Genomic DNA, 26,037 nt, shown 5'->3' with positions numbered 1-26,037 from the left:
AGACTTGCGGGAAATTGAGAAAATAAAACAGTGATTAAGAGCAGATATTCCCTCCATTTCTGGGTAAATGTAAATTAATTGGAAATGGAGCATTCAGATGCTCGCTGACTAAAGTAATGTTTATTCATAGCCCCCTGCTAAGAGTAGAGCAATTATCATGGTGTGTTGAGTCAAAGCAGGCCAATGTAGCAGAATATTTTCCCCCCTTTCTTGTGGCCGGGTTTTGGTCGAGTGCCACGAGCATTGTTGAGCTTCGTACGGTACGGCACGCTTTAACAAGAGTACACAGCTGGATCTGGTTTTAATAAGTAGTTCCATTTTTGATGTGGCCTAATGAACAGATTAATGGAATCTCCTTCTGTGGAGCCTTAATGAATGGAGAGAATCATGCTATTTTTTAAGACGGGGGAGGACACACACACACACACAGAAACCATGAGTTTATCTGCCTCAAACGTCTTGTACACAAACAATAGCTGTGCTTCTATCCTTCCATCTCTCTCTGCTGGACAAGAATCAATGCTGTCTCGAAATAGTACAGGTGAGGTTTGAAGCTGACATCAATGCTGGTGCATCTCTTGCAGCCGCCCTTTGGTGCAGTCCTGTCTTGGCATCTGTTTGCCTTGAGCCAAACAGGTCCTGTATTCACCTGGGAACAGGCATTAATTCACCTAGAACAGCGGCTGTTGTTCTCAGAGCGTTTCGAACACTTAATTATGCTGAACTTGAATGTACTGTGGCTCATTTTTTGTTCATAGTTTGGTCATTTTAATTGAAAAGAGTCTCAGCGTGTGGTTTCTTTGCCAACAATAGGATTTTCTTCAACTAATTGGTCATCAATGTATCACAAATCATGGAGTGATTGGTGATTGGTTTCCTAGCACATGCTACCCTGCTGACCAATTTTACCATGAGTCCGTTTATTTCTGGATTACCCTTCATATTGTCTTAACAAAGACCAAATTACATGGAGGGGAAACAAAAAAAAACAGGTCTCTATTGACTGATGACACAACGAATGCCTCTTGAATCCTACATCAAATCATTTTTGGCAGCGATAACTTTGAAAAGCCACAAATAGAGTTGCATCCATTGGAACAACAACAACAGAGTGAGTGACAAAATCCCCAGGGTGTTCCAGCTATGTGACCTGCTGGTAGGGAGAGGTGAGCTTTGGGTGTCCATGTTCCGAACTATGTCTGGCTTTTCTCTACACACTGCAGAAGCGGATGAAAATAAAATCATTATCCCTCCCCCTCACCTCTCCAAACCAACTCTTGTTTGTCATGGCGTACAGTTTGTGTGGGCCTCGATCCTACGGCTGGCGGGGTGATAAGAATGCTGGGAAAATGAACAGGTGGCAGGTGGCGCTGCTAGTCTAGGGGGAGGGGGTCCGAGGAGAGGAATGATAATAATAGAGATAATATAGTGAGCAACTATAGCTTCAGTCACACTGACTGTCAGTGTGTCAGAGCTCTACTAATCTCTCTGAATCAACACGATCAGCAAAGTATTTGAAATCAATCCATTTCCTTCGACAGTAAAATGGCCAAAAGCTGAACTTTCTTAATTTTCTATAAATGTGAATAAATATATAAATACACAAATATTCTTTAGTATTACAAACATTCTCATAAGATAAGACAGACATTGGGAAGGAAACTATGTCTGTAGTCACTCTAGTCTCCTGAATGTATTATGATCCAGATTGATCATAAGCCATAATGGACCCAAAACAAAAATCAAAACATCTGGCATTCAGAGACGCATTAAAATGCATATCTCTCTAAAAGACCAGCAGCTGGCAGACTTAACATCAGCTTGATACTCCAAGTGATCTGTACTATGAATGTATGTGACATTATATGTATATCATTGCGTGCACGCTCATCAACACCTCATGCCACTGGCACCTGTTTGTTGGTTGCATGTATATCTAATCCGACATATCAGGTAGTATACAGATGCCTGTGGGTGTATGTCCGACAGAAACTCTAGACTGCTATTATGTCCCTAAACAGCCATAGAGATGCCTCCGGCCATCTGTGAGCCCATAAAGTGTAACCATTGTCACAAGAAGGCCTTGTATCTGCCAACTTTTTTTTTCTTTTCAACTTCAAGACATCTTTTTGTAAAAAAAATAAAAATACACAAAATTGCTGTTTGCAATTTTGTGTATTTTTCTCTTTCTAAATCTCACTTTAGTAACACCTACATCTACTCAGGATACCGTGCAGCATGTTGAATGTAATTTATAATGTGGGTTTTCTTAGGCGTCAAAGAGAAACACCAGGCAATATGAAAAATACAATCCCTCTTTCTACGAAGGAATATCAGTGTGCAGTTGCTAGCAATGTGTAGCGCTTTTGTTACTGACAAGAATGTAATCAGAAAAATGTCGTCAAAGAAAGTATTTTTTTGCTCCTGAAGTGTTCAAGTGAACTTTTTCAAAGTATTCGGCAGATTGTTCAGAGTGACTGTGAGTGTGTGTGTGTGTGTGTGTGTGTGTGTGTGTGTGTGTGTGTGTGTGTGTGTGTCGATGCATATGAACTCACTGTGCAGGACTGAGAGCAGAAACCGCTTTGTGAGAATGAATGAATGCTGTATTGTGTGTGTCAGAAAGAATGCTGTGCGTGTGCCCTCGTCTGATCGATATTGCTGCGGCACTGAGATTGATCGGTTCCCATGGTGACGGCATTAACAGACTCTGGAGGCTGACCTCTGACCCTGGGAACACTCTGCTTTCGATTGACCATGCTCTCTCTCCCTCTCCCCATCTTCACATCTTTTTTTTTCTAATTCTAATTCTTGTCCCAGGGTTGTGGTAGAAAGGTAAAACATAAAAGCCCAGCTAATCATTTTACATGCACTCTTCCTCCCCTCGTCGCCCTATTCGTCTTTTCATCCTATACAGCATCCTTTTGTCCCAAGCTTTGTCGAGACGAGAGGAAATAAGACGTGGGCCCAACAAGGTCTACCCTGCTTGGGCCTCAGTAATATGAGACCTACAGATACAGGAAATGTATCTGTCTACGGTGGCAAAACCAGTGTAGTATTGTGAGCGCTGAACAAATATGTAAATAGATAATGAATAAATAACGATGACGCAGAAGATACAACAGCTGTGACGGGTACAAATAATAGATCACGGCACGTAAGGTAACGTTGTTGGCTTAAGCCAGCTCAGCACACATACAAAAATGCAAACACACATTTGTGAGAATCCACAAGAAGCGGCACAACATTCATGCGGAAAAGCAAAGTATCTCTGTGTGTCTGTGTGTGTGTGTGTGTGTGTGTGTGTTGCAGTGGGAAGAACATCTTGTTTTCTCAAGGTCGCTGACGACGGCAACAAACCCTCTCCTCTGTCTGATATTAGCGCAGGGATCTGAGGATGAACCAAGCACGCCCAAACTTTCCTATTCTGTTTTTACTTGATGCATAAGCATATGAAAGATAGAAAAATCAATAAGGCAAGAGAACGGACCACTGAGGGGCCAGTCATGAATTTCAATTGATATCTTTTCATGCATGCAGTGTTCATTGTCGTCTGCTGCACCTGGTCTGTTTAAGAGATATGTACAAAATCAGAACTTTCCAGGTATAACGCTTTATTATGATCCTGTATGACATCATCAATCCAGGTGGTACAGTGTCTAAAGAAAAGTGAGCCCAACTCATTGGTGAGGCAAAACATGAAAGAGATATCCAGATAGGCTATGAGAACTAAATGTATGTACAGTTGCCTCATTTATGAAGAACGTTAATCCATGAGTGCATGGCTTAGAGGAAAGGAGTTTTTTTCTTTTCATTTTGAGAGCTAGCACACACACACACACACACACACACACTCTCATACTTACTCACACACTTGAAATCTCAGGGCATAGAGCGAAGAAGCTATCATCTAATTATCAAAAACACAGAGAGGCCCTGATCAATTATTCACATGAACATTAGACCGCTAATACACACGCAGCCCAGGGAATGGCATCTCCCAAAAGTAACCCTTCCTCCTCCTCCTCCACTCCAACACAAGACACACACACACATGCACAAACAAACGCAATCGTGTCAAGACCTGGATACTTACACAGAGACACAGTCATTTCTATACCTGCATACACACACTTACATGTGCAGCCTCCTGCTCCCTTCCCGTCACACCACTCTCCTCTTTGCAGACTGAGAAAATGCATGCCATCCGAAATGCAAAAAGAGTTGTGCAAGTGGACTGTCTAAGGTTCCTGGCTGATAGGTGCTGAACATAGAACTCCTATTGATCCATCAACACCCCCCCCCCACACCTTATAGACTCCCCAAGCACACACAAACACACACCCAGATCTTAATCTACCAGGCAATTCCAGGGCATTAAACCCCATCCATTGAATTTTCATGCCGTGCAATCATTATTTGAGTTAATGCTGCAATTTATGACTTGGTGTTTGTGTGCTGAGTGTGAAAGGTGTGTGGAGGGGATGCAATATAAGGAGGTGAGGAGGGGAGTGTGTGTGTGTGTGTGTGTGTGTGTATGCAGATTGCTGCGTGAGTTGGTTAAAAGGCTTTGCATTCACTTTATTGTACGGTTATTATGATTGTCAGACGTGAGTAAGAGAGGATTTATGTACATGCATATATGTACACGTGTGTGTGTGTGTTTGTACTATTGTGTGTGTGTTTGTGTCTGTGTGACTTTCATTGACAGACAGTGGGAAATGACCCCATAATTCCTGTCTGTCTTTCAAGACGAAGCAAAGACAAGAAAGAGAGTAGACAGAGAGGACAGGCTAAAGGCTTCCCCCTTCTGTATTATTTAGAACAGTCGAGACAGTCCTCCATAACTCTGTCTCTCACACACACACACACACACACATACAGATATACCCACAGACACACACTGTATATGCAATATACCTTAACGAAGCTTAGACTAAAGCTGTTTTACAATGCAGAAAGACGCAGTGATGCTTTTTGTCTGAGACACAGATTCCCATTAGTGTTTGACGCGCTGGGATGGGTGTGCTTTTTTTTTTTTTTGAAGGGGAGGGGCTGTGAGGGGGTTTAGTTGGTGGGTTTTTTAGAGCAGACAGCTGTGAACCCACATCCAAATATGGCACAGCTCCAGAGATCACTGGGATCACAGCCCTTGATGTACAAATTAAATATCTGAATTAGCTAATTGAGCATTTCCGGAGCTCCTGTTGTATGTAAACAGTCAAAGTACAAGGAAGAGGAGGCATCAAAACCACAACGCAGGAGAACAGATGGCGCCCTGCTTCTCCCTGAAGTGTATCTCCAGGACTCGTCTGACAGAGACTGCCATGAATGCATCTGTATTAGGAGAGAGAAATCTCTCTATAGCACTGCTGCGGCAGTATGAGGCCTAGCGGTGCTGCTGCTGATGGTGGGAAGTGCAGTGCAACATGTGGCGTATAAAGTAATGGCCTAAGGGAAGGTGAGACTGCGGCTTGCCACCTGAAAACCTTGTCTTTTTTTTCAGCATTTCTGGTTCATTTCCAGAAGTTCAGTGTGTCGTAGACACCCTTTTCAGAAAGTACCCCTTTCAGCATATTTGGTTTATTGCTCGTCATTGTTTTCAGCTTGCTTGAAAAGCCTCTTTTCATCTTGCTCTAAGTGGGCGCAATCCTTAAAGCACGCGGGACTGTAATGGCTGTAGTGCCATGCCTTTATTTCACATGTATGGAATCATTTACCTGTAGCTCGTGCCAGGTTTGCAGTCACGGTGCTTTGGGAGAAATGAAGAAAGAGACTGACAGATTGAGAGGTGAGGAAGAGGGAATGGTGGCGAGAGTAATGAAAAAGACCTGGTGTAGTGTAAAAGAAATGAGGGGATCCAGAGCAAAATGAAAACCAGCATAGAAAGGAACGCTTAAAGCAAGGATAGAGAACAGGTGTCTTTGTCCTACTTTGCCGGCGGGGCTGAAGCCATTTTCTCGTCTGGGTTGATGTTTGCCGTGCGGCCCCAATGAAATGTCTCGCTCGTCATCACAACACAACCACAGTGTCTAGTGTTACTCCTATGAAATGCATGCATCAGTCATCGCCATGCAAATTCAATCACCCGCCTTCCCAGTTGAATATAAATACCCCTCTACTCTTTAAGTGTAAAACTAGAAGGCGAACTGTCGGCTCTGCTCCGCCACTGTCTTGTCTATTGTCTCCCGGACCCCCGACCCCGCCAAGCTTCCCCACTCCCTGTCCAGAATAGGCGAGCCGTAAATAAGCATCAGAAATAGACATTGGGGGACAACTGTTGACAGCCCAGTGACGAAAGCAGCAGACACAGTCACAACCTCTAGGCAGGCTGGATTACACGCAGATAATTGAGGCCACGCAACATGGGAACATTAGAAGCTATAGGGCTCTTTGTGTTTCTTTTATTTTATTTTTTTAACTTACTTGGAAAGCCAGTTGAGCGTTGTGTTTCAGAGTGCAGTTTGAGGAATACAATCTTTGCCTGAAGAAGTTTGCTGTTCAGTATCCCTTAAGATGCACACGGTTTGGCCTTTATTATAAATGTCTCATTTTTAAATACATTTTTTCTGTTTGAACATATATTACCATAATTGTTTAATGTCGTCATTGTCAAGTGGAAAATACAACTTCTGTTATTTACCCCATCAACCTTCACTGAACATGTTTCCCTTCGTTGAATAAGAGGAATAGCTGGCTAATTGTTGCCCAGTGACATGTCCAGTTTTCAATGTTATTTTTCAAACTGAGTAATTTTGGGCTGACAAAGTGAATAGATGTCTTCATCAACAGATTTCAATGCGAAATGGGATTTCAATGTGAGCTTTAATGCTTTCTAAACCGTGTCATTTACAGAGACCAAATGTAGGAAGATGTAAAAGAGGAAGATAAGTTAGCTGACAGGTTTGCATAGTTTTGTGTGGTGAGTTTAGTTTAGAGGTTGAGGGTCGGCACAAGGCTGCGGCAGCCACACCTCGGCCCCTCTGACCTCTAGGAAACTCTATAGCCAGGAGCTATTTAGAAGCGAAATGCCGGCACTTCTGTCTGTATATTTACCACTCGCCTGACAACATATCGGCACCCTCAGCCACCGAGCCCGCCCGGCAGATAACAATACTTTTTACGAGGATCACTTCTAATTTGTCATTTTGCTGCTGCAAACTGTGAGCACCACAGTTTTGGCTTGCAGAGTTTCTGATGGGAGGCACTTTGGAAAGGTTCCTGCTTAAACTTCAACACGGCTCATAACTATAAGCACAGTAGAGGGGAGGATAGGAGAGGGAGAAAGCTGCTTTCTACTTTGGTGGAGTGTGTAAAGTAAACATGCTGTTGATTTGATTTTTTTTAGCACCCTGGCCAACTACATCAATTCCCCATATCCACTGTGTTTACTTATTTTCTTTGTCTTTCATTCCCACTTCCTCTACACCTTTCAATCACACCTTTCAATCACTCTCGCTCTCTCTCTCTCTCTCTCTCTCTCTCTCTCTCTCTCTCTCTCTCCCTGCTGATTTGACTGACTGTTGCCAACTTGTGAAACAACAACCCTGTTAGTTCGGGGCCACCGAGGCTAACAGCACAGCCTATAGTCACCTGCGTCACCATCTTAACAAGCGGCAGGACCTGCCAATAAAAAAGGCTTTTACCCTGATCGTCCTCAAACAAGACTTAAACACAACCTGCTCTTTCTCCTGCCGAATGCCCAAAGTGCTCGCAAATGCGAATCAGGCTGTGTTAACTTGCTTGAAAATGAAAAACTTAGGTGGAGGCATTTTTTTTTTCTGCTTTTCTTTACTGCATCATCAGCAGTGGTTCGTAGGGGAGGGTGAGATGGAGAAAGGCAGCGATAGATGGCAGTTATAAAAACACTTCTCTTCTACAGGTTTAGGGGTGGTGCGGACACTCGATCCATCTGTCAACAGTTACATGTCTTGTCAGTGTCCAAGTGTGCTCCCCTACCTGCTCTCACGTATTGAGTGAGGATTTCAATTGAATGTTGAAACAGTGAAAACATTCCTTGAGTGAGGATAAAGACGCTGCAAGGAAGAGGAAATGTTCTTGAGGACAGTTGAGTCTATCATGTCTGGGATCTCTGTAAACTCTGTAAACTTCATGACAGCCTTTCATCCCTCATCAAAGCAACAAGTAGACGAGCAGACTTTGTGCGTGCTAAAACCTCCGAACCCCCGTCATCTCCTTGTAGCTGCCGCTCCTCTGGGACGGGCGACTTTAAATCTTCTCTTTTAACAAGTTTCCTGTTCTTCCTTCCGGCTTCCTGCGTTCCCCTGGGGTTGAACCTACGGGACCATTCCAGTATTTGGAAAGGCTCTGAAAGCTCATTCTACAACCATCAGGGGGATGTGAGGAGGACATTGGAAAATTTGATCAGAGGTCACCTCCAGTCAAACAGCCAAAGCATGGCAGATGCTATTGGAAAATACAGACTTTGGCTATGCTAGCAAATGAATACTGGCCGAGTGGGGAAAAAAATATATATTACACCATAAGAGCTTCCGCTAAACACATGCCTACACACAGTGGAATAAGGACTCTTCAATTTACCAGTGTCCCTCTGACACCCCTACAGTTTGCATGTTTGTACGTTTCACCTGTGGGCCGTGTGGGAGTCGTGCCACGTGCTTTCAGTGCCTTGCTAGTGGACACATTCAGGCAACAGTAGGAACACATTCAAGGTGTCCAACCTGTAGCTGTCCAGATAGAGAACGGACTCTGTTATGTCTGATGCATGCTGTTTTTTTGACTGAACACACTGTGCCTTTTAAAACATCCTAAATTGACTTTTTCCATTTCATATCGGTATTATTGGAGAAAAAAAGGGGTGGAGGTTTACAGTATTTATGAAAAAGAAAGAGTGAAGTCTTGAGCAATGGTCAATAATTTATGAATGAAAAGAGGCCTTTGTGAAACCAACCCCCCTCTCCCTCCCCCGTACCCCCCCCCCCCCCCCCCCGCCTCCCCAAACTCCTGCTCCTTCCCAGTGCTACTGATCAAACAGATATTGTTACCACTAAAATAGCAACTTAAAAAAACACACAGGCGGCCATAGGACCTGCCTGCAGCCTGGGAGAAAGACTGACAGGGGGTGAGGAAGGCTGGAGGAAAGAAGGGGGTGAGGAAGGCAAAGAAACAAAGAAAGAAAGAGAGGGACAGAAGGAAAGAAAGAGAGAAAGAAAATGTAGTCTCCTGACAGACTTTCTGAGTGTGTGTTGGGAGGGACAATACTGTATGTGTATTTTTGTGTGTATGTTGAGGTGTTGGGGGGGGGGGCGTGTCATCTATCACTGGACAAATGCTGGGCTGTGGGGGGTGGAGGCGGGGGTGAGGGGGGGTTGTCGGCCAGAATGGTGCTGCTCCTCAAATGAAATAATATATCTTTGAAAGCCTACGCCCCGCGCCAGGCCCTGGGCCCATATATCAAGCCCAAGAGCGTCTGGTGGATCTGCTCCAGGCCCATTAACCTTCCACCTGTTCCCCCCTTCCACCCCCCCACACCTACCGGTCCTCTTGTCACCCCACCACACCCTCCCTTGTTGTCCTTCACCATGCCCCCTCTCCTCCTCCTCCTCATGCCCTTGGTCGTTGCCTCTTGCAGGCCCTTGTTCATCTTGCCATTTAACCCCACACACACACACACTTTCTTCTCTTCCTTACTTCCTTCTTTCTGTCCTTCTCTGGCTGTCTCTCGTTATCTTCTTCTCATGTTCTCTTTCGCTCTCTCTTTATATCTCACTGTCAACTCTTATTTTCTCCCTCCCTCTTTGCTGCGATATCTCTCAAACTCCATCTCCGACTCCATTTCCTCTCTTTCTCTCATGGTCACTTTCTCACTCTAATCATTCACTATATTTATTTTTCTTTCTCTGCCACTCAGTTTCAATCTCATGTCACCTTCTTAACACTTCTCTCTTTTCTTTTTCTGTAACTCATTTGAACTCCCCATCTCCTTACATCCCTTGTTCTTTCCCCGTCATTCCATGCACCTTCTTTCTTTAACTAAGGTAAAGCAAGCATGCTATGAGGTGTGTGTACATGTGTGTATATGTGTGGGTTGGGGGGTGCAACACAACCTGCAGAATAATTCAAATGCAATGGACCAGGGACACATACAAATCTCTGCCAACTGCGTGCTGCCGCCAACCCCATCACGCCTGCAGTTTGTCAGGATTGGGGTGTCGGGAGGGGAGGTTGTTGCGGGGGGGATCGTTGACCTCTATGACAAGACATTGCAGCCTGAGGCTCTGAATCTGTGTGTGTGTGTGTGTGTGTGTGTGTGTGTGTGTAGGAGCTAGTATAGATATACCGCTTCCCAGGGTTCACAGATCACGCCTAAAACGGCTTATTAATTTCCACTCAGTTATGGAGTGTGAAGAAAAAAAAAAGTAAAGGTGCAATCAGCGGTCAAAGCAGGGCAGGAGCAATACACCCCCCCCCCCCCCCCCCCTATCCAACATAGACACACACACACATTTATACACGCACAAACAAGCACACACGCGCTTGGTTGCACCTTGGAAATTAGACTGCTCCTGGATAGGTCATGGAAAGAATGTGTGTGTGTGTGTGTGTGTGTGTGTGTGTGTGTGTGTGTGTGTGTGTGTGTGTGTGTGTGTGTGTGTGTGTGTGTGTGTGAGCACGAGGAGCATAAGACTGTAGAAAAAGACCGTCCAGTCTGACCTGGGCGGGAGGGTGGTGTAACTGTAATTTCACCAAAGTAAATTCATGCAATATTCATAGATAGAGGGAAGGAAGGGGGGACATTATGCAGCAGGGCAGAGTGTGGCGTATCAGAGGACTTTCCATTATTCACTCAGGTAAATCTATAAGTGGAGAATATTCAGGTGTGGGATGTGAACATCACTCCTGTTCTTGCCCCTAACCCAGGGATCTGTCGTACCGCGGGATTGACGGACATGCTGCCGCTTAGAGGAGTCGAATAAACGGGCCAGAAAGAGTCTGTGCTGTAAATAATTCTACTGCTTGAAATGCTTGTGGATTTCTTTGAATTTTGTGAGGTTTTAAGACCTTTTGAAATTTGTGTTGGAAGAGAATTAATGACCAGGATCCTTCTGAGAATATCTGACCGCAGGGATGGTGCACAGGTAAAACATGTTTTGTAAACTCTTGATTTGTTTGAATTTATTAGTTTGTGGTTCATGATGTTGTGATTGATGTGCTGAAAAGTAAAATATATAAAATATCTAAATGAAAAGAATATATGACAGAAAAGATATTTACATTTATTTTCATGTTTATATATTTCTGTGTGTAAATATTACAGATCTTGTTCCATGAAGATTACCTCATCCCTTTCCTGCCCCTTTGCCCTTCCTGTTAACTCTCAGCTCTCTTTCTCTGTCTTTATATTTATATTTTGTCTTTTAGCATCCTCCACTCCCCTCCTTCATCAAATCACCTTTTATATTTTCTCCCTGCCTTACTTCATCCGCTTTGTTAGTCCCTCTTCTTTCCTTCCCTCTTCACATTCCTCCTCCACTCGTCCCCTCTCTCATCTCCCCTCTTTGTTTCACCTCTGTTCTGCTCGCCTGTCCTTTCCTTTCCCCAGCCATCTGTTTATCCAATATGGCCGTCCCATCTCAGCTGGGAGCTTTCCCAGGGAACAAGACTTCTAATACAGTTCCTCCTCAACTTAATGGCCCTCAGTTCTGCTTTTGCCATTCCCGCTACATGCAGAGAGACAAAATAGGAAAAAAAAACGAAAGAGACAGAAGCACAGAAACCTGTCTGGATCCCCCCCAAAAAACGATCCCTGGATGACTAAAATAAACAGTGAAGCCACATTTCAAAATGCCACGGCTCTTTTCCTCCCTGCTCCATTTTTATCAGGTGGACGGACTAAATATATGTATAACGTTACACAACATTTGACTCAAGACAGATTCTTAACGTGTCACCTCTTGTTACTGTGAATTTAACATTTAGTAAGGAGAAGGAAGGTGACGCTTTTCCTTCACAACTGCTACAATCCTCTTTGAAATGTCGTGATACACTTCTCAAACTGTGCAGTTTTGAGGCTAAATTCCTTTTGATGCTGTAGTTTGATTTTCATGTAACTTTTCTATTCTCGTGTCCCTGCCCCAGAGCCCAGTCATGCAAACACTCTTTCACATTTCTGATGCATCTGTGGTGCACTTGCAATTCGCTTTCTAGAGTTTTTGCAGAAGGAAGAAAGAAAGAAAGAAAGAAAGACTGAAAGAAAAGAAAGTGGGTATATATAGCTTCAAACGCAAAACAACGTTGTCAGGCCTCATTTGTTGACAGGAGATGGCACACACTGATACAGTGTATGTGGCAGTCCTCCCAAAACCCTTTACCAACACTTATTTCTGAGAATAAAAAAGGGAGTATAGTTAGGAAGGTAAGATATAAACATATGAATCAATAGTCCCAATTGCCCTGCTAAAATCTCCCTCTCATTGTGTTTGGGCTGGGAGTCAGGCCAGCCATCCCAACACTGGAACAATGGAGGAGAGGGTAGCAGTGGACCAGCTACAGTATGAGTCACCCCCACACACGCACACAGACACAGTGTAAATAGACATCTCATATCTCATCTCACTTCATAATCGGCACAAACATTAGAAGAGGTGTTTTTAAGACGGCTGTGTTTACACATATCTTTTATTCCAAAGGTTCAAGTATTTAGATTTGATCAACCAGCAACCTAAACTATTTTGATTTGAAAAATGTTATAATATATCTGAGTTGTGTCTCATACAAGGCCAGCTAAATTTGTTCCTAAATTTTTTTTTATCTCCAATATGTCAATTTACTTGCCTCTTTACTTTAATTTATTTTGTTTTTGTTTTCAGTTAGATGTTTTTGCTAAGTACTGGATTTATCTATTTCTGCTTCAGTCATTTCCTTACAATTTGATTTGTTCTTTTTTCATTTTTAAATCAAGAAAAGGCAAGGCAAGGCAAGGCAAGTTTATTTGTATAGCACATTTCAACAACAAGGTAATTCAAACTGCTTCACATAAAACCATTAAAAGCATCAAAACATAAGGCAAAAGAAAAGGAGATTTAAAAACAATTGAAGAAACAGTGTAAGAAATAAAATTCAGTCGTAAAATGCAGAAATGCAGGAAATTGATTAATATATTAATTGAATGTGGTTCAATTAAAGGCAGCAGCAAACAGAAAGGTCTTCAATCTTGATTTAAATGAGCTCAGGGTCTCAGCAGACCTGCAGCTTTCTGGGACTTTGTTCCAGATATGTGGAGCAGAAAAACTGAACGCTGCTTCTCCATGTTTAGTTCTGACTCTGGGAACAGAAAGTAGACCGGTCCCAGACGACCTGAGGGGTCGGGATGGTTCATAAGGTAGCAGCAGATCAGATATGTATTTTGGCCCTAAACCATTCAGTGCTTTGTAAACCAACAGCAGGATTTTAAAGTAAATTCTTCGTTGGACAGGAAGCCAGTGCAAAGACATCAGAACTGGGGTGATGTGATCCACCCTCCTGGTCTTAGTGAGGACTCGAGCTGCAGCTTTCTGACTGACTTTTTACAGAGACGTGTAAACACACCATTACAGTAGTCCAGTCTGCTGAAGATAAATGCGTGGACAAGTTTTTCCAAATCCTGTTGAGACATAAATCCTCTAATCCTTGATATATTCTTCAGGTGATAGGAGGCTGATTTTGTAATTGTCTTGATATGGCTGTTCAGGTTGAGGTCTAAATCCATAACTACACCTAGATTTCTGGCTTGGTTTGTGGGTTTTAACAGCAGTGACTGAAGCTGAGCGGTGATTTTCAATTGTTCGTCATTGGTACCAAAAACAATTACTTCTGTTTTATCTTTGTTTAATTGAAGAAAATTCTGGCACATCCAGTTGTTGATTTGTTCAATGCAGTTACCCAGCCCTTGTATGTGATTATAGTCCCCTGGTGACATAGTTATGTAGATTTGTGTGTCGTCTGCATAATTATGATGACACACTTTGTTGTTTTCCATTATCTGAGCTAGTGGAAGCATGTAGATGTTGAACAGAAGAGGCCCCAGTATTGAACCTTGGGGAACACCACATGTCATTTTAGTCAGCTCTGATGTGTAATCAGCTACAGACACAAAGTATTCTCGGCCCTTCAAGTAGGATTCAAACCAGTTAAGTGCTGTGCCAGAGAGTCCCACCCAGATTTTTAGTCTTTCTAGGAGTATGGCATGGTCGACCGTGTCGAATGCAGCACTGAGATCTAGTAACACTAAGACTGAACTTCTGCCATTGTCTATGTTTAAGTGGATGTCATTGAAAACCTTAACAAGAGCAGTTTCAGTGCTGTGGTGCTCTCGAAAGCCTGACTGGAAAACATCAAAGCAGTTATTTACGGTCAAGAAGTCGGTCAGCTGTTGGAAAACCGCTTTTTCAATTATTTTACTTAAAAATGGGAGGTTTGATATTGGCCTATAATTTTTCATCGTTGCGGAGTCTAAACTAACCTTCTTTAGGAGTGGTTTAATAATTGCAGTTTTTAGGGCTTGTGGGAAGACACCTGAGAGAAGGGATGTGTTTACAATTTGTAAAAGATCAGTGGTCATGCAGTTTGAAATATTTTTGAAAAAGTGTGTTGGTAGAATATCCAAGCAGCAGGAGGATGACTTCAGATGTTGTATAATGTCTTCTCGGCTTCTACGGTCGATTGAATGAAATTGTGTCATGATATTTGAATGGATATTAGATCGGGACAACACATATCCTGTGGTTGATGTGGAGGCACTGACTGCTTGTCTAATTTTCTGAATTTTGTCAGTAAAAAAGGAGGCAAATTGATTGCATGCCCAGGTGGATTGGAGTTCAGCAGCTACCGACACTGGAGGGTTTGTTAGCCTGTCGACAGTAGCAAATAAGGCGCGTGTATTGTTCTTGTTTTTGGTTATGTCAGAGAAGAATGACTGCCTTGCATTTCTAAGTTCCAAATTATATTTGCGAAGTCTCTCTTTATAGATGTCACAGTGAACCTGGAGATTAGTTTTCAGCCACCTGCGCTCAGCTTTCCGACACTCTCGTTTCTCCATTTTGACCAACGTAGCATTTCTCCAAGGAGATCTTTGCTTACCCGAGACAACCTTCACTTTAGTGGGTGCAATGGCATCAATAATATTTTTAACTTTAAAATTGAATCCATCTACAAGCTCATTGACTGAGAGGCAAGAGAGGGCTGGTGTGGAGGAGAACTTCTGAATAAATAGTTCACTGGTGTTTTCAGAGATGTAACGCTTTGTCACAACCTTGGTCTGGACATTTGTGTGCAAGGAGATTGCACTCTCAAAGAAAACACAGAAATGATCAGAGAGTGCAACATCAGTCACAGCAACCTTGGAAATGTTTACACCTTTGGTGATGATTAGGTCCAGAGTGTACCCCCTGTTGTGGGTGGGTCCTGTCACATGCTGAGTCAGATCATAGTTATCAAGGACACCACATAGTTCTATAGACTCTCTGTCCTGGGGATTATCAACATGGACATTAAAATCACCAACAATAACAACACAGTCAAAATCAATACAGATTACAATTGCCTAATAATAAAATCATTGATTAAAAATGTTTTTCCTGACAGAGACCTGACATTTAATAAAGCGAAGTTTAATGTGGTTAAAGCTTTCTTTGCCCAATTTATTTGGACAGGCTGACGAGGAATGTATGTTAAGTTTGATAAGTTTGCATGTTTACTATTGTTTCTTCGCAGCCTCACCTTTCTTTTTCTATGAACTTGCAAGACAGGAATTGAAACGGCTAGCTGCATACAGGGCCCCGACTTTTCCTGGAGAGAGTCATTGGTATCATTGGCCTTGTAGCCTGGACCCAGAAGATATCAATTATTTAGGGGAGACAGAGGATGGTTGTAGTACCGTCGAGGAGTGGGGAGAGGAGTGTGTTTGGTTCCAGCAATGACCAGCTCTTTCATGTGGTCAGTGAACTCCAGGTGGGGGGAGGATGGGGAGAGCGTGAGAGAGGCTTGCGATCCAAAGTATGGACCCGAAGTAGGTGCTGGGGAGGGAGGTAAAGACTCCTCGTCTAGGAAGGGTGGGGAAAGTGGGAGGTGCAGTCCAAAGTATGGACCTGAAGTAGGTGCTGGGGAGGGAGGTAAAGACTCCTCGTCTAGGAAGGGTGGGGAAAGTGGGAGGTCCAGTCCAAAGTATGGACCTGAAGTAGGTGCTGGGGAGGGAGGTAAAGACTCCGCGTCCAGGAAGGGTAGGGAAAGTGGGAGATCGGAGGCGGTCCCTGATGATGAGGTTGGAGACTCCTCCTTTTGGCTGTCGTTAGGTGGGGGTATCCTTCCCGTAAGGTCTCCATGGCGATGCTGTGTGGTTATCTCTTGTTTAGACTCCTCTTGTGTCTTGTCCTTGGCAGTAGGGACAGACGGGTGACGCAGGGAGAAAAATAGGTTCGAGGTAAACAGTTTTACCCCTGACTTGTTTGGGCAAACTCCATGCGGTGTAAAAAGATGTCTGCGGTCCCAGAAAAGGTAGAAATTGTTGATAAAATGTACTGAATGGTCAGTACATGCAGTTGACAGCCATCTGTTCAGTGCAAACAGCCTGCTGAATCCTTCATCTCCTCCTCTGACTGGTGGGAGAGGGCCACTGATGAACACCTCAGCCTTGACAGAGCTGACTGTGTTTAACAGATCAATAAAGTCTCGCTTCAGAACTTCAGACTGTTGTTTCACAATATCACAGCTTCCTGTATGCACGATGATGAAGAAAACTCAAAACACGGCATCCATTTGGCTGCAGTCGATGGAGAAACTGCTATCAGGGATTTTTAATACCTCCAAAAGACAAAATGAATGCAGGAGTCCAGTCATTGCCAGTAGCTGCCTTTTTAAAAAGCATTTTTGAGTATATTTATCCTTTAAAACGCAAAGCTGACTCGTCAACGGTTGGCACCAGAGTGGGTGGAAGGGTTCATGGCAGGACAGAGGACAGGAGAGGAGAGGATGGGGAGGGGTGGCAGAGTACCCTGTGCTAGCAAATGTCACTGAGAGACAAACCTCCTTAGAACACACTCAAATACTGATACAGTGTAAACAACTCATACACTCATATACTGGTTTAAGCCCTGCTAATATACTTTCATAAGCAGAATACAAACTACGAAACATGTCCACACATTTAGAAATACCTGCTGATGAATAAGTATCTGTGCATCGTCATTTTAAAATTACGTTTTGATGAAGCCGATCATCTGCAAAATGTAAATTGTTCAAAGATAAGATTTTAAATAAAATATATAACAATTAAAAATGCCGCCAGATTAATTAACAACAATCCAATCTTTCATAAAAAAAATACAATCCATACATTAACAACAACTGACCTAAATGTGTATCTGTAACAGCATTGATATCAAGGAAAACATACTCAAACTCTGATTAAAAACGCAAACTAAGGCTCAGTAAACTTAGCAGGTGCATTGAAAAAAAATAGGCTTGGGTGCAAGTGAAAAACTAGATTACATAAACTTACAGACATAAACTCTCACATAAACATACAATACACACACACACACCTGTCTTCAGCCTGCTCCGAATTTCATTAAAATAACCACAAATTGATCGTGACCTCAACCCTGCCACAACCTTCTCTCGTCACGCCACTTTGTCTCTGATTTGAAAACCAGTGCCCAGACCTGAATTGCGATGTGTTAAACCAATCAAAACTGGGGTAGGTTGGCGGCAATTTAGCAGCCCACCCCATCTTCTCAGATCCAAGGTGTTAGAAATAAAACGTCCCTCAAGTCATACCTCGTTCCCAGAAAGAGGGGGAGAAAGAGAGAGGCAACGTGCTGCATTGGAAAAGAATGGGCGAGAGCTTTTTATAAGGTTCTCCTAATGGCTAAATATTTATGAGTCCTGTGACCGACGGCAACTTATGGAAACTAAATCTTGAAACACTTTTTTTGGCAGACGCCCCGCACACACTCTCCCAGCTTGGCTCTATTACCAGAGAAATTCTTTTGTTCTTACGGCGCTAATAATAGTGAGAGGGGCTGTGTGTTATGTGTGAGCGGTGTCTGTGTCTTGATGTGGGTATATGTGTGTGTGTGCGTGAGATGAAAGTGTATTTATAGCTTCCTACAGCGCCACTCTACTCCTGTGACAAACCTTCAATTCTGCTCTGAATCCTGTCTCTCTGGTCCCAGGCTCGATCTCACATTCATTAGTCAGATCCATATTAAAAGGAGACATTGAAGGTCAGGTGGATTCAAGAGCGTGATGTCTTAAAACAACGGGACACTCACCATTCGCAGTAGGTAGTTGTATCCTTAACGGTAAGAAACTCTAATATGGTAAGAAAAGCGTATACATTTTTAGTATTGAAGGAAATAAATCCTCTAACATTGGCAATGTTTTGTAATGCTTGAACAGTACAAGACCATTAGCCTGCATGTGCTCCTATGTATGAACACACACATAAACAAAAGGAGACGTATTCACAGGGAGATGAAGTGGAGATGGCAGTGGTCCTGGGCGGGTTTTTCTTTGTAATTTAGTGTTGAACTGCAGTAGCAAACGCATAAAAGCTGGCAGCAGAACAGATGAGCAACACATTTACACACATTTACGTACACACACTCAACACGCAATTATGATCGATAAACAAATTAAACCGTAAAGCTCAGCTGAAGATAAATCCTCGAAGGCAAACAATTTGAAGGAGATGTTTCAAAACCAGAAGTGTATCACAACAACATCCACCATGCTAGTTAAAATGTGTTCAATATCAGTCCGGCCTGCTGACAGTTTGCTTACTCCCATCACCAACACTCAGCCTTGCTCAGCAGTTCTCCCAGTATGTACTAATGAGAAACAAGCAAGGAAGGACTTTATCAATCCCCCCTGTGCTTTAGGTAGGTGGCTCTTTAAAAATACTGCAGGAGTGTTCAGTTCAATTATCTCCCTCGTTCAAGTGAAATACGCTCCCACCTTCCCGAAACCTATGAGGACTGTGCAACTGCAACTGCATTGAGCTCAGGTCATTTTCTACCTTTGTAACAAGCACCCAGCCCAATTACTATTCATTAGGCAAACATAATGACATTTCATTCAGCAGCAAATCAGGGAGTGACGAACACAAGTGGGGGAGATAATTGAATTAGGACAAGGGTGTGAGAAATGGAGAGTTCAGAGTGGAGCAAAAATGATCGTTCAAAGTTAATGGGCAAACCACACACAATTATTAGCTGTGGCCACACCTTACGGGCGAGCCTGTGTGTGCATGTGTGTGTGTGTATATATATATATAAGTGAAGTACTGCGCACCCCAGTTGAATGCAAATACAGATCTCGAAAATGTCAATAGCGGGGACACGGCGTATGCTAAATGTCAACATATGTTTTTCAAGGACTCTTTACAGTGTTGTAATTAGCTCTGTTTTTAATGTTACATTTATCTCATTTGTTATTTTCCCCTTTAAAAACAAAATACTGTGAAATATTTGGAAGGGAATTTTGCAAACAGGCCCGTGCAATGAATATGCAGCTGAGCCTTTGGCGATGCAGCGTGAAACAAACAGACAAAGGAGTCAGAGAACGGGAAGAAAAACAGGTGAAGCACAGACTAATCAAACGCCTTTCATGTCGCTCCGCAACATTAACCTTCATTCAGAGCAAATGAAGCTGCGAGCACACAAACTCTCCCGTGGGCTCTGTGATGAATAAGCGGGAATTATCACAGTTTTACAGTGAGCCGTTGGCGGACGGTTACTGTTGGTCAGTTGGGATTGACGGAGAACACGGTGTTTACCAAGCTCAGATTTTGTTGTCTTAATAGACTTTGCAGATGACACATAACGAATAAAAATGCCTTTCAAAGAATGTCCATCACAAATAACTGAAGGTTAAAACAAAAAGTGATTTAGTCAGCTCTCGTTTTCTTTTTCTGTTTTACCAATATGCTAATAGCCAACATCTCTTATCATCACAGTGTGTCCACTTAGATCTGAGGGATATTTCAAGGGGAGATGGGCGGTATGCGGTTCACATGAATCCCTCAGACTAGGACCCTGTTAGTATGAAAAGTGCCTGAAGCTTGTAGTCACAGTTTTCACATCCCACAGCCAAAGTGTCTCACACACAGGGTAAATGTGGCTGGCTGCTGTATTTTGATCAGGCAGTGGGAGAGACAGAGGTGGCAGCTACGAGCACCCCCGCCCCACACACACACACGCACACACACACACTCACCTACACACAGCCCTGTGTACTCTGCATTAGTGTTGAGCCAGTGTGTGAAAGAGGAAGATTAAAGGCCTATTGAAGATAAAGGATTGAGCACATGATGTTCATGAACTGTGTAAAGTACTGTCAATTATGGATGACAACGTGGTGAAAGATTTATCATTGAAAAAAATGCAGGATGACTTATTGAAGGCCTGCAGAGCATCTGCAAATATAATTAAAGATTAAATAGTAGCATGCTCATGATTAATAGGAAGGATTGCCAGAACCATGAAAATTAGATGACGCATGAATATGTTCCTCACTTACAAATGTAATCCCTCTCATCACACAGATCGTGCAAAACCTACCTTGAGTTCACGGAAGAAGATGCTGCTGCGTGCCCACTCCACGATGGAGAAGAGCGTCTGGTCGGCCATCTTGCACATGAGGCCGAAGGTGTTGAGCTTCTCGTGTTTGTTTCGGCTGGCCTGCTCCTGCTGCAGGTAGGCCATGATCTTGGCCTGAACCTGTGGCTCGTCTGGCTCACACTTGAGCAGCTCCACGATCAAGTGAGGGAAGCTGGGCGGCGAGCCTGTCTGGTAGGCATCGACGTAGGCGTAGCCCATGATGGACTCCGGGGAGCTGGTATACGGGTCTGGGTACTCAGACTTGATGGTGCGCGTGCCCTGGAAGTGTCCATAGGCCGCCTGGTAGCCCTGCAGGCTGCCGGCGTGTGGTGGCATTGCCATGCTGACCGGCGAAGTAACAAATGGACTGCGGTCGTAGTCTGTGGGGGGCAGGGCGGTTACATGATGATGATGATGGTGGTGGTGGTGGCCTGTGTGGTGGCCCGGGTGGTGGCTGAGTGGAAGGCCCTTGGATGCGGCCGAGTGGATGTTCTGGATGGCTGAGGAGATGGTGAGGTCGGTGGGCACGGCTTGCATCACCTGAGTCATGGCCTCAATCTTCAGGCCGTTGGCTCGGATCAGCGCCTTCTTTTGCTGCTTGAGGGCCCGGTCGCGTTTGTACATCGGGCCAAACTTGTTGCGGCCACCTCGCATGCGGTCTGCCCGCACAGCTGACAGACAGATGGAAAGAGAGATGAAAAAGGAGACAAGAAGGATGAAGACAATATTAGCTCTGTAGTAGGTTTTGTCTTGAATGCACTCATTCTTGACGTGTTCATGCAAGAACGCACGATTGTTACTAAGCAAGTTAGTGTTTTATATGGAATGATAAATCCACCATGTATACAAAAAAAAGAGTTTCATAACCTGAAAAAATGAAAACTAGTTTGTCGAGGATCGCAGGTGACTGACAGGAAAATGCTGACAATGCTTTTACGTATCAAATCCTCTGTACTATAGCGATGCTGTGAGATTTGTCCATGTATGTACAAGCATGGCGTTATGGAAGTGAACCCGTCATTTGTAACTTGTATGTAGGGCAAAGGTTTACCTGTGGTGATTACACTTGACATCTACCTGTTGACTCGTAAACCCCACAGGTCTAACAGATAGTGCCGTTACTCATTGACCAGGGACTCAAGCTTCTATGAACCGCTCAGCGAAGTGATCATTGTACAGCTGGCTATCTCTGTCTACCACTCAGGAAACGCACACCTCAAAAGCTAGATATTTGTATGGACTCAAAGAAAGCTCACTTTCATGAATTTAAAAATACATATTTTCAAATGTTATCTGATTTTGCAATGTCTAAAAACTTTAAAATGTCACTGCCCATTAGCAGAAAACCTTTTTCTTTACAAAACCCCCAAAGGCTGAAAGGAGTGACAATAAGCAAATCGTTTTTTTTCTGATGAACCAAACATGATGCCCCCTGCCTCCCCCCCTCAGTGCGGGATCCTGCGGTGAGGATCACAACGAGTCTGTGTCGTGGGTATTTCTAATGAAAGAGATGGGCACACAGTGGACTGCTACGAGGGCCATGTGTGATCTGGCCGACTGCTGCCACGGGGAAGCTGCTCTGCTGTCTCCCAGTCGAGGGGCCCTGGTGTTAATTATTCATACTTAATTACCTCTTACTCTGACGAGGCTCGCCGAGCCCAGCGTGTAACGAGCTAGCGGTCGTCTGGGAGGCTATGCAACAGAAAAGATCTCCCTAATACCAATACTGTAGACTATTAGATATTATTTTCATTGTATTCAATATAAAGAAAGCCACATATTTAACTGAATATGCAAATATTCGTTTGCCGTGATCATACATCGTAAATAGTCAGCCTAAGTCCACTGCAGCTCACGATGTCTTGACTTATGAATGAAACCACAGAAGAAGAAAATTGAAGAGGAGATGTGGAGAGGGAGGGTGGGGGGGGTCAGAGTTTGGGGGTGAGGAGGGGCACACACACACACACACACTCACACTCTCCGAGCTGCCTTGGGAGTGATTTTAATGACCTCCGTCACAAAAATGTCTGCTATTGATCTGAGCCGAGAGTGGAGACACACACATACAAACACGCACACACACACACACACACACACACACACACACACACACACACACACACACACACACACAGGAAGCATCACACAATGGCCCAGATCACACAGTGAGAGATAGTAGCAGGCCAGACGCTTGGCCACCTCTGAGAGCCCCCGACGACTCAAATGGAATGCAATTTATACACATACACACATGCACACACACACACACACACACACACACACACACACACACACACACACACACACACACACACACACACACACACAACCATTTCCCAACATGCTTGAGTTCAACTCCACTGCCCACTCAACGAGGCCCGGAGATTGTCATGGCCATTAAAAAATGTATCACACATCAAAGGAAAAAATAAGGAATCAGGAGCCGTCAAATGTATCCATTATACATTATTGTAGGGCGACTTTAACTATCAATGATTTCTCCACAACAGTGTACTGTAATTAATGAGCAGAGACACTAATAGTTGGCCCTACTGGGAAAACAAAATTAGGCCCCGACTGCCTGCCTCGAACCCGGGGACCCACATCATCATGAATATCACACAAACACACACACAGATTCTTTGTCTCTAATTAAACAAGGTGATTTGCATGCATGCAACACAGATTAATATGGAAGGGGGAGGGGAAGAGGAGAGCAGGACGGTGCATGCGTGAGTGTTGGGGGAAGATGAATGTGTGCGTTTGACTGAGGAGACATGTTAATGAGTTAGATGCTGCAGCTTTAGCTGATGATGACAAAGTTGCCATCTGACACTGCAGCTTAAGAAGGTTACAAGGTTAAAACAAATTCGTAGTATGGTAGTAATTTGTAAATGTTTTCATGCATTAAAAGAGAAACCATTTAACATAGAAACACAGCTGTAATTGAATTTCCCTTTCATAAAATCGTGTGTCTGTTCCACTCTTAAACTCACTGGTAGGTTTCTGTGGTGCCAAGAAAGTTTTGTGTTTGTAGTTTGTCTGGCACAAACAACACAAACTGAAGAGTTAGCTTGGCAATGACAGCCACCACTGCTGAACAGGCCAACAAGAAAGACAGCCACCTACACAAATGAAACAAACTTCATCAGCAGCAAGCAAAAAAGACGACAGTGCTGCACACTCAGCTCGATTGACAGGAGTTGTCTGGAAAGTGCAGCAAGGAGTACTTAGCTCAGCGCAAAGGTAGAGGCCAAAAGAAAAAAAGGACACATTCATTAATATATATATATTTATATATGTATATTTATATATATGAACGGACAAAATCCCAAAGGAAAAAGTTTGAATATATGAGAATAAACTTTTATTTGTGTGAAAATCATTTGGTTTGGGGATGTTGTGGGTTAGCAGTGAGGCTTTGGGGCTAAAGCCAGGCTGAAATGCTAAAAGGCTGACGCTGTCTTCCACTCCGAATTCCCCCGACTTACTGTCTGAGAGCACGTCCACACAAAAACATACTCGGGCACACACACACATCCATAAATTCAGAAACTGACCCAACCAAAAATCGTGTTCCTCTTTCCCAAAAGTATCCAGTACCCCGTGTACACATCATCTCAAACATGTACGAACACAAACAACCACACACACACACACACAGCATCCTTCACCCACACAAAATGTCTCTGCACACATAACCCTTAACACACTGAAACGCATCACACACACAACCTTCCTCAGCGCTTATATCCTCTGATTTATGGTTGTTTAATATACAGGAATATTAAGCGAGCGTAGGTGAGGATCCCTGTCGACCGCCAGCATATTAATGGGTCCCGCGGAGCCTTGCTGACACCCTGTTTGTCATGTTGGGGCCCCGGCCCCTGCTCCGGATGCGCCCTATCCCATGCACACACATGAATACCTATGATACCTATGCATAAGTAATGGTACAGCTCCCTGGCTTCTACTGCAGGTACTGGGAGGCTGATGGAAGACAAATCAGAGTAAGAAAGATGGAGACAGGGAGGAAATAAAAAGACGCAGAGGGAGAGCGATACAGTGAAGAATATACAAACACTCAGATGGTGTCGATAATCTGTACTGAATGGCTCTTTAGAGGTTTTGCATTTATAGTAATTGATTGCTTTAGATTAGATGATGGGTTGACTGCATGAAAACACAAAAGATATCTGAAATGCAGCATGCAGCAAGGAACCAGAGAGTAAAACAATAAGCATTTAGTTCTTTGTTGTTGTTTGAATATTGTAATCATTACCATTTTTCACGTTGTGCATGTCCTCAAATTACATTTTCAATGGTTATTAAGAAGAAAATGATTTAACTTCTGCTTGGTTGAATAGCGCACAAGTGGAACCAGAGTGTACAAATACCTCTGTCTTTAAGATGATGCACAAGTGAAGGAAAATATTCGGCAGCTCAGTGAAGCATGTGATGCGAGGCAACTTCTAGCGAGCATAAAAAGAAAATCACGCCAGTGGGAGCCATTCAGATACGTCACGCTTCATCAGCTTCAGTGAATGACGTGCTAATGGGTCAAACCTTAGTGGGATGTGGCTTTTTTTTCTTTTTCCTCAATGAGTCAACAGTGAGAGCTGAGACGCTGCGGTGCATACCGAGATGCAGGAGTTTCTTACAGCACCAAAGCGTGTGTGTGTGTTTGTGTGGTGAAATGAGAGCGTGGCCGCCAGGGTCAGTCATCAGAGTGTGTCTGTATATGAAAGAGAGAGAGTGTGCTCCAGCAACTGTTTTTATAGACAAATATTAACAAATATGGTCATATATTCAGCTTTTTATAATTTCATGACACTGGCAAATGTTAAAACTGATGGCATGTAGTTTAATTGACACTGTAGGTGCCTTCTTAGAATCTCAAAGTGGATGCAGTCACTGGAAAGAGTTTATTTTAATTTTATTTTGATGTTGCACACTAGGTCAGAGGTAAGTCGTTTATCCTGTGGCACACAGAGGACAGTATGATATGCCTCTGAAGCATTCCTTCGTTCCGCAAAGACGTCAAGTTGAACAATTTCTGTTATCAATTCAAGATAATACGACCGATCTCTTAATGCTGGGATGGGGTGATAGACATATTCGCATCATTGTTTACTGTATATCACTCTGAGCCCGTCTGCCATATCAACTTGTTTTGTAGACTTCCCACAACTTTGAGACATTAACACACGCACAGACACACACTTCTTTACTGCTACAACCCTCACAGCAAACTGCACAGACCGCCCCATGGGTTGGCAGACTTATCAACAAACAGGAAGGACATAGAGCAACACCAGAAAGGCAAAAGCAAACCGTAAAAAAAACAAAAACACTTTCAGTCAACTTGAAAGTTTTCCTCACATTTTTTTCCCCACATTTGATCTCGATATCTTGAATT

The 26,037-nt window shown here is 43.5% G+C and overlaps 1 protein-coding gene across 1 annotated transcript in view; it reads right to left on the bottom strand.

Moving 5' to 3' along the window:
• nr5a2 (nuclear receptor subfamily 5, group A, member 2) overlaps positions 1 to 26,037 on the bottom strand; it is a 66,916-nt gene that overhangs the window by 31,262 nt on the left and 9,617 nt on the right. The window contains exon 4 of the mRNA XM_079267750.1: positions 20,577 to 21,286. Coding sequence (XP_079123876.1) covers positions 20,577 to 21,286 — 710 coding nt within the window. The remainder of the gene's footprint in view (positions 1 to 20,576; positions 21,287 to 26,037) is intronic.

The sequence above is a fragment of the Melanostigma gelatinosum genome (assembly GCF_949748355.1).
Source record: "Melanostigma gelatinosum genome assembly, chromosome: 4".
NCBI classification, from domain to species: Eukaryota; Metazoa; Chordata; class Actinopteri; order Perciformes; family Zoarcidae; genus Melanostigma; species Melanostigma gelatinosum.
The sequence above is the reverse complement of the archived record's forward strand: the minus strand, read 5'-3'. Positions and strand labels throughout refer to the sequence as shown.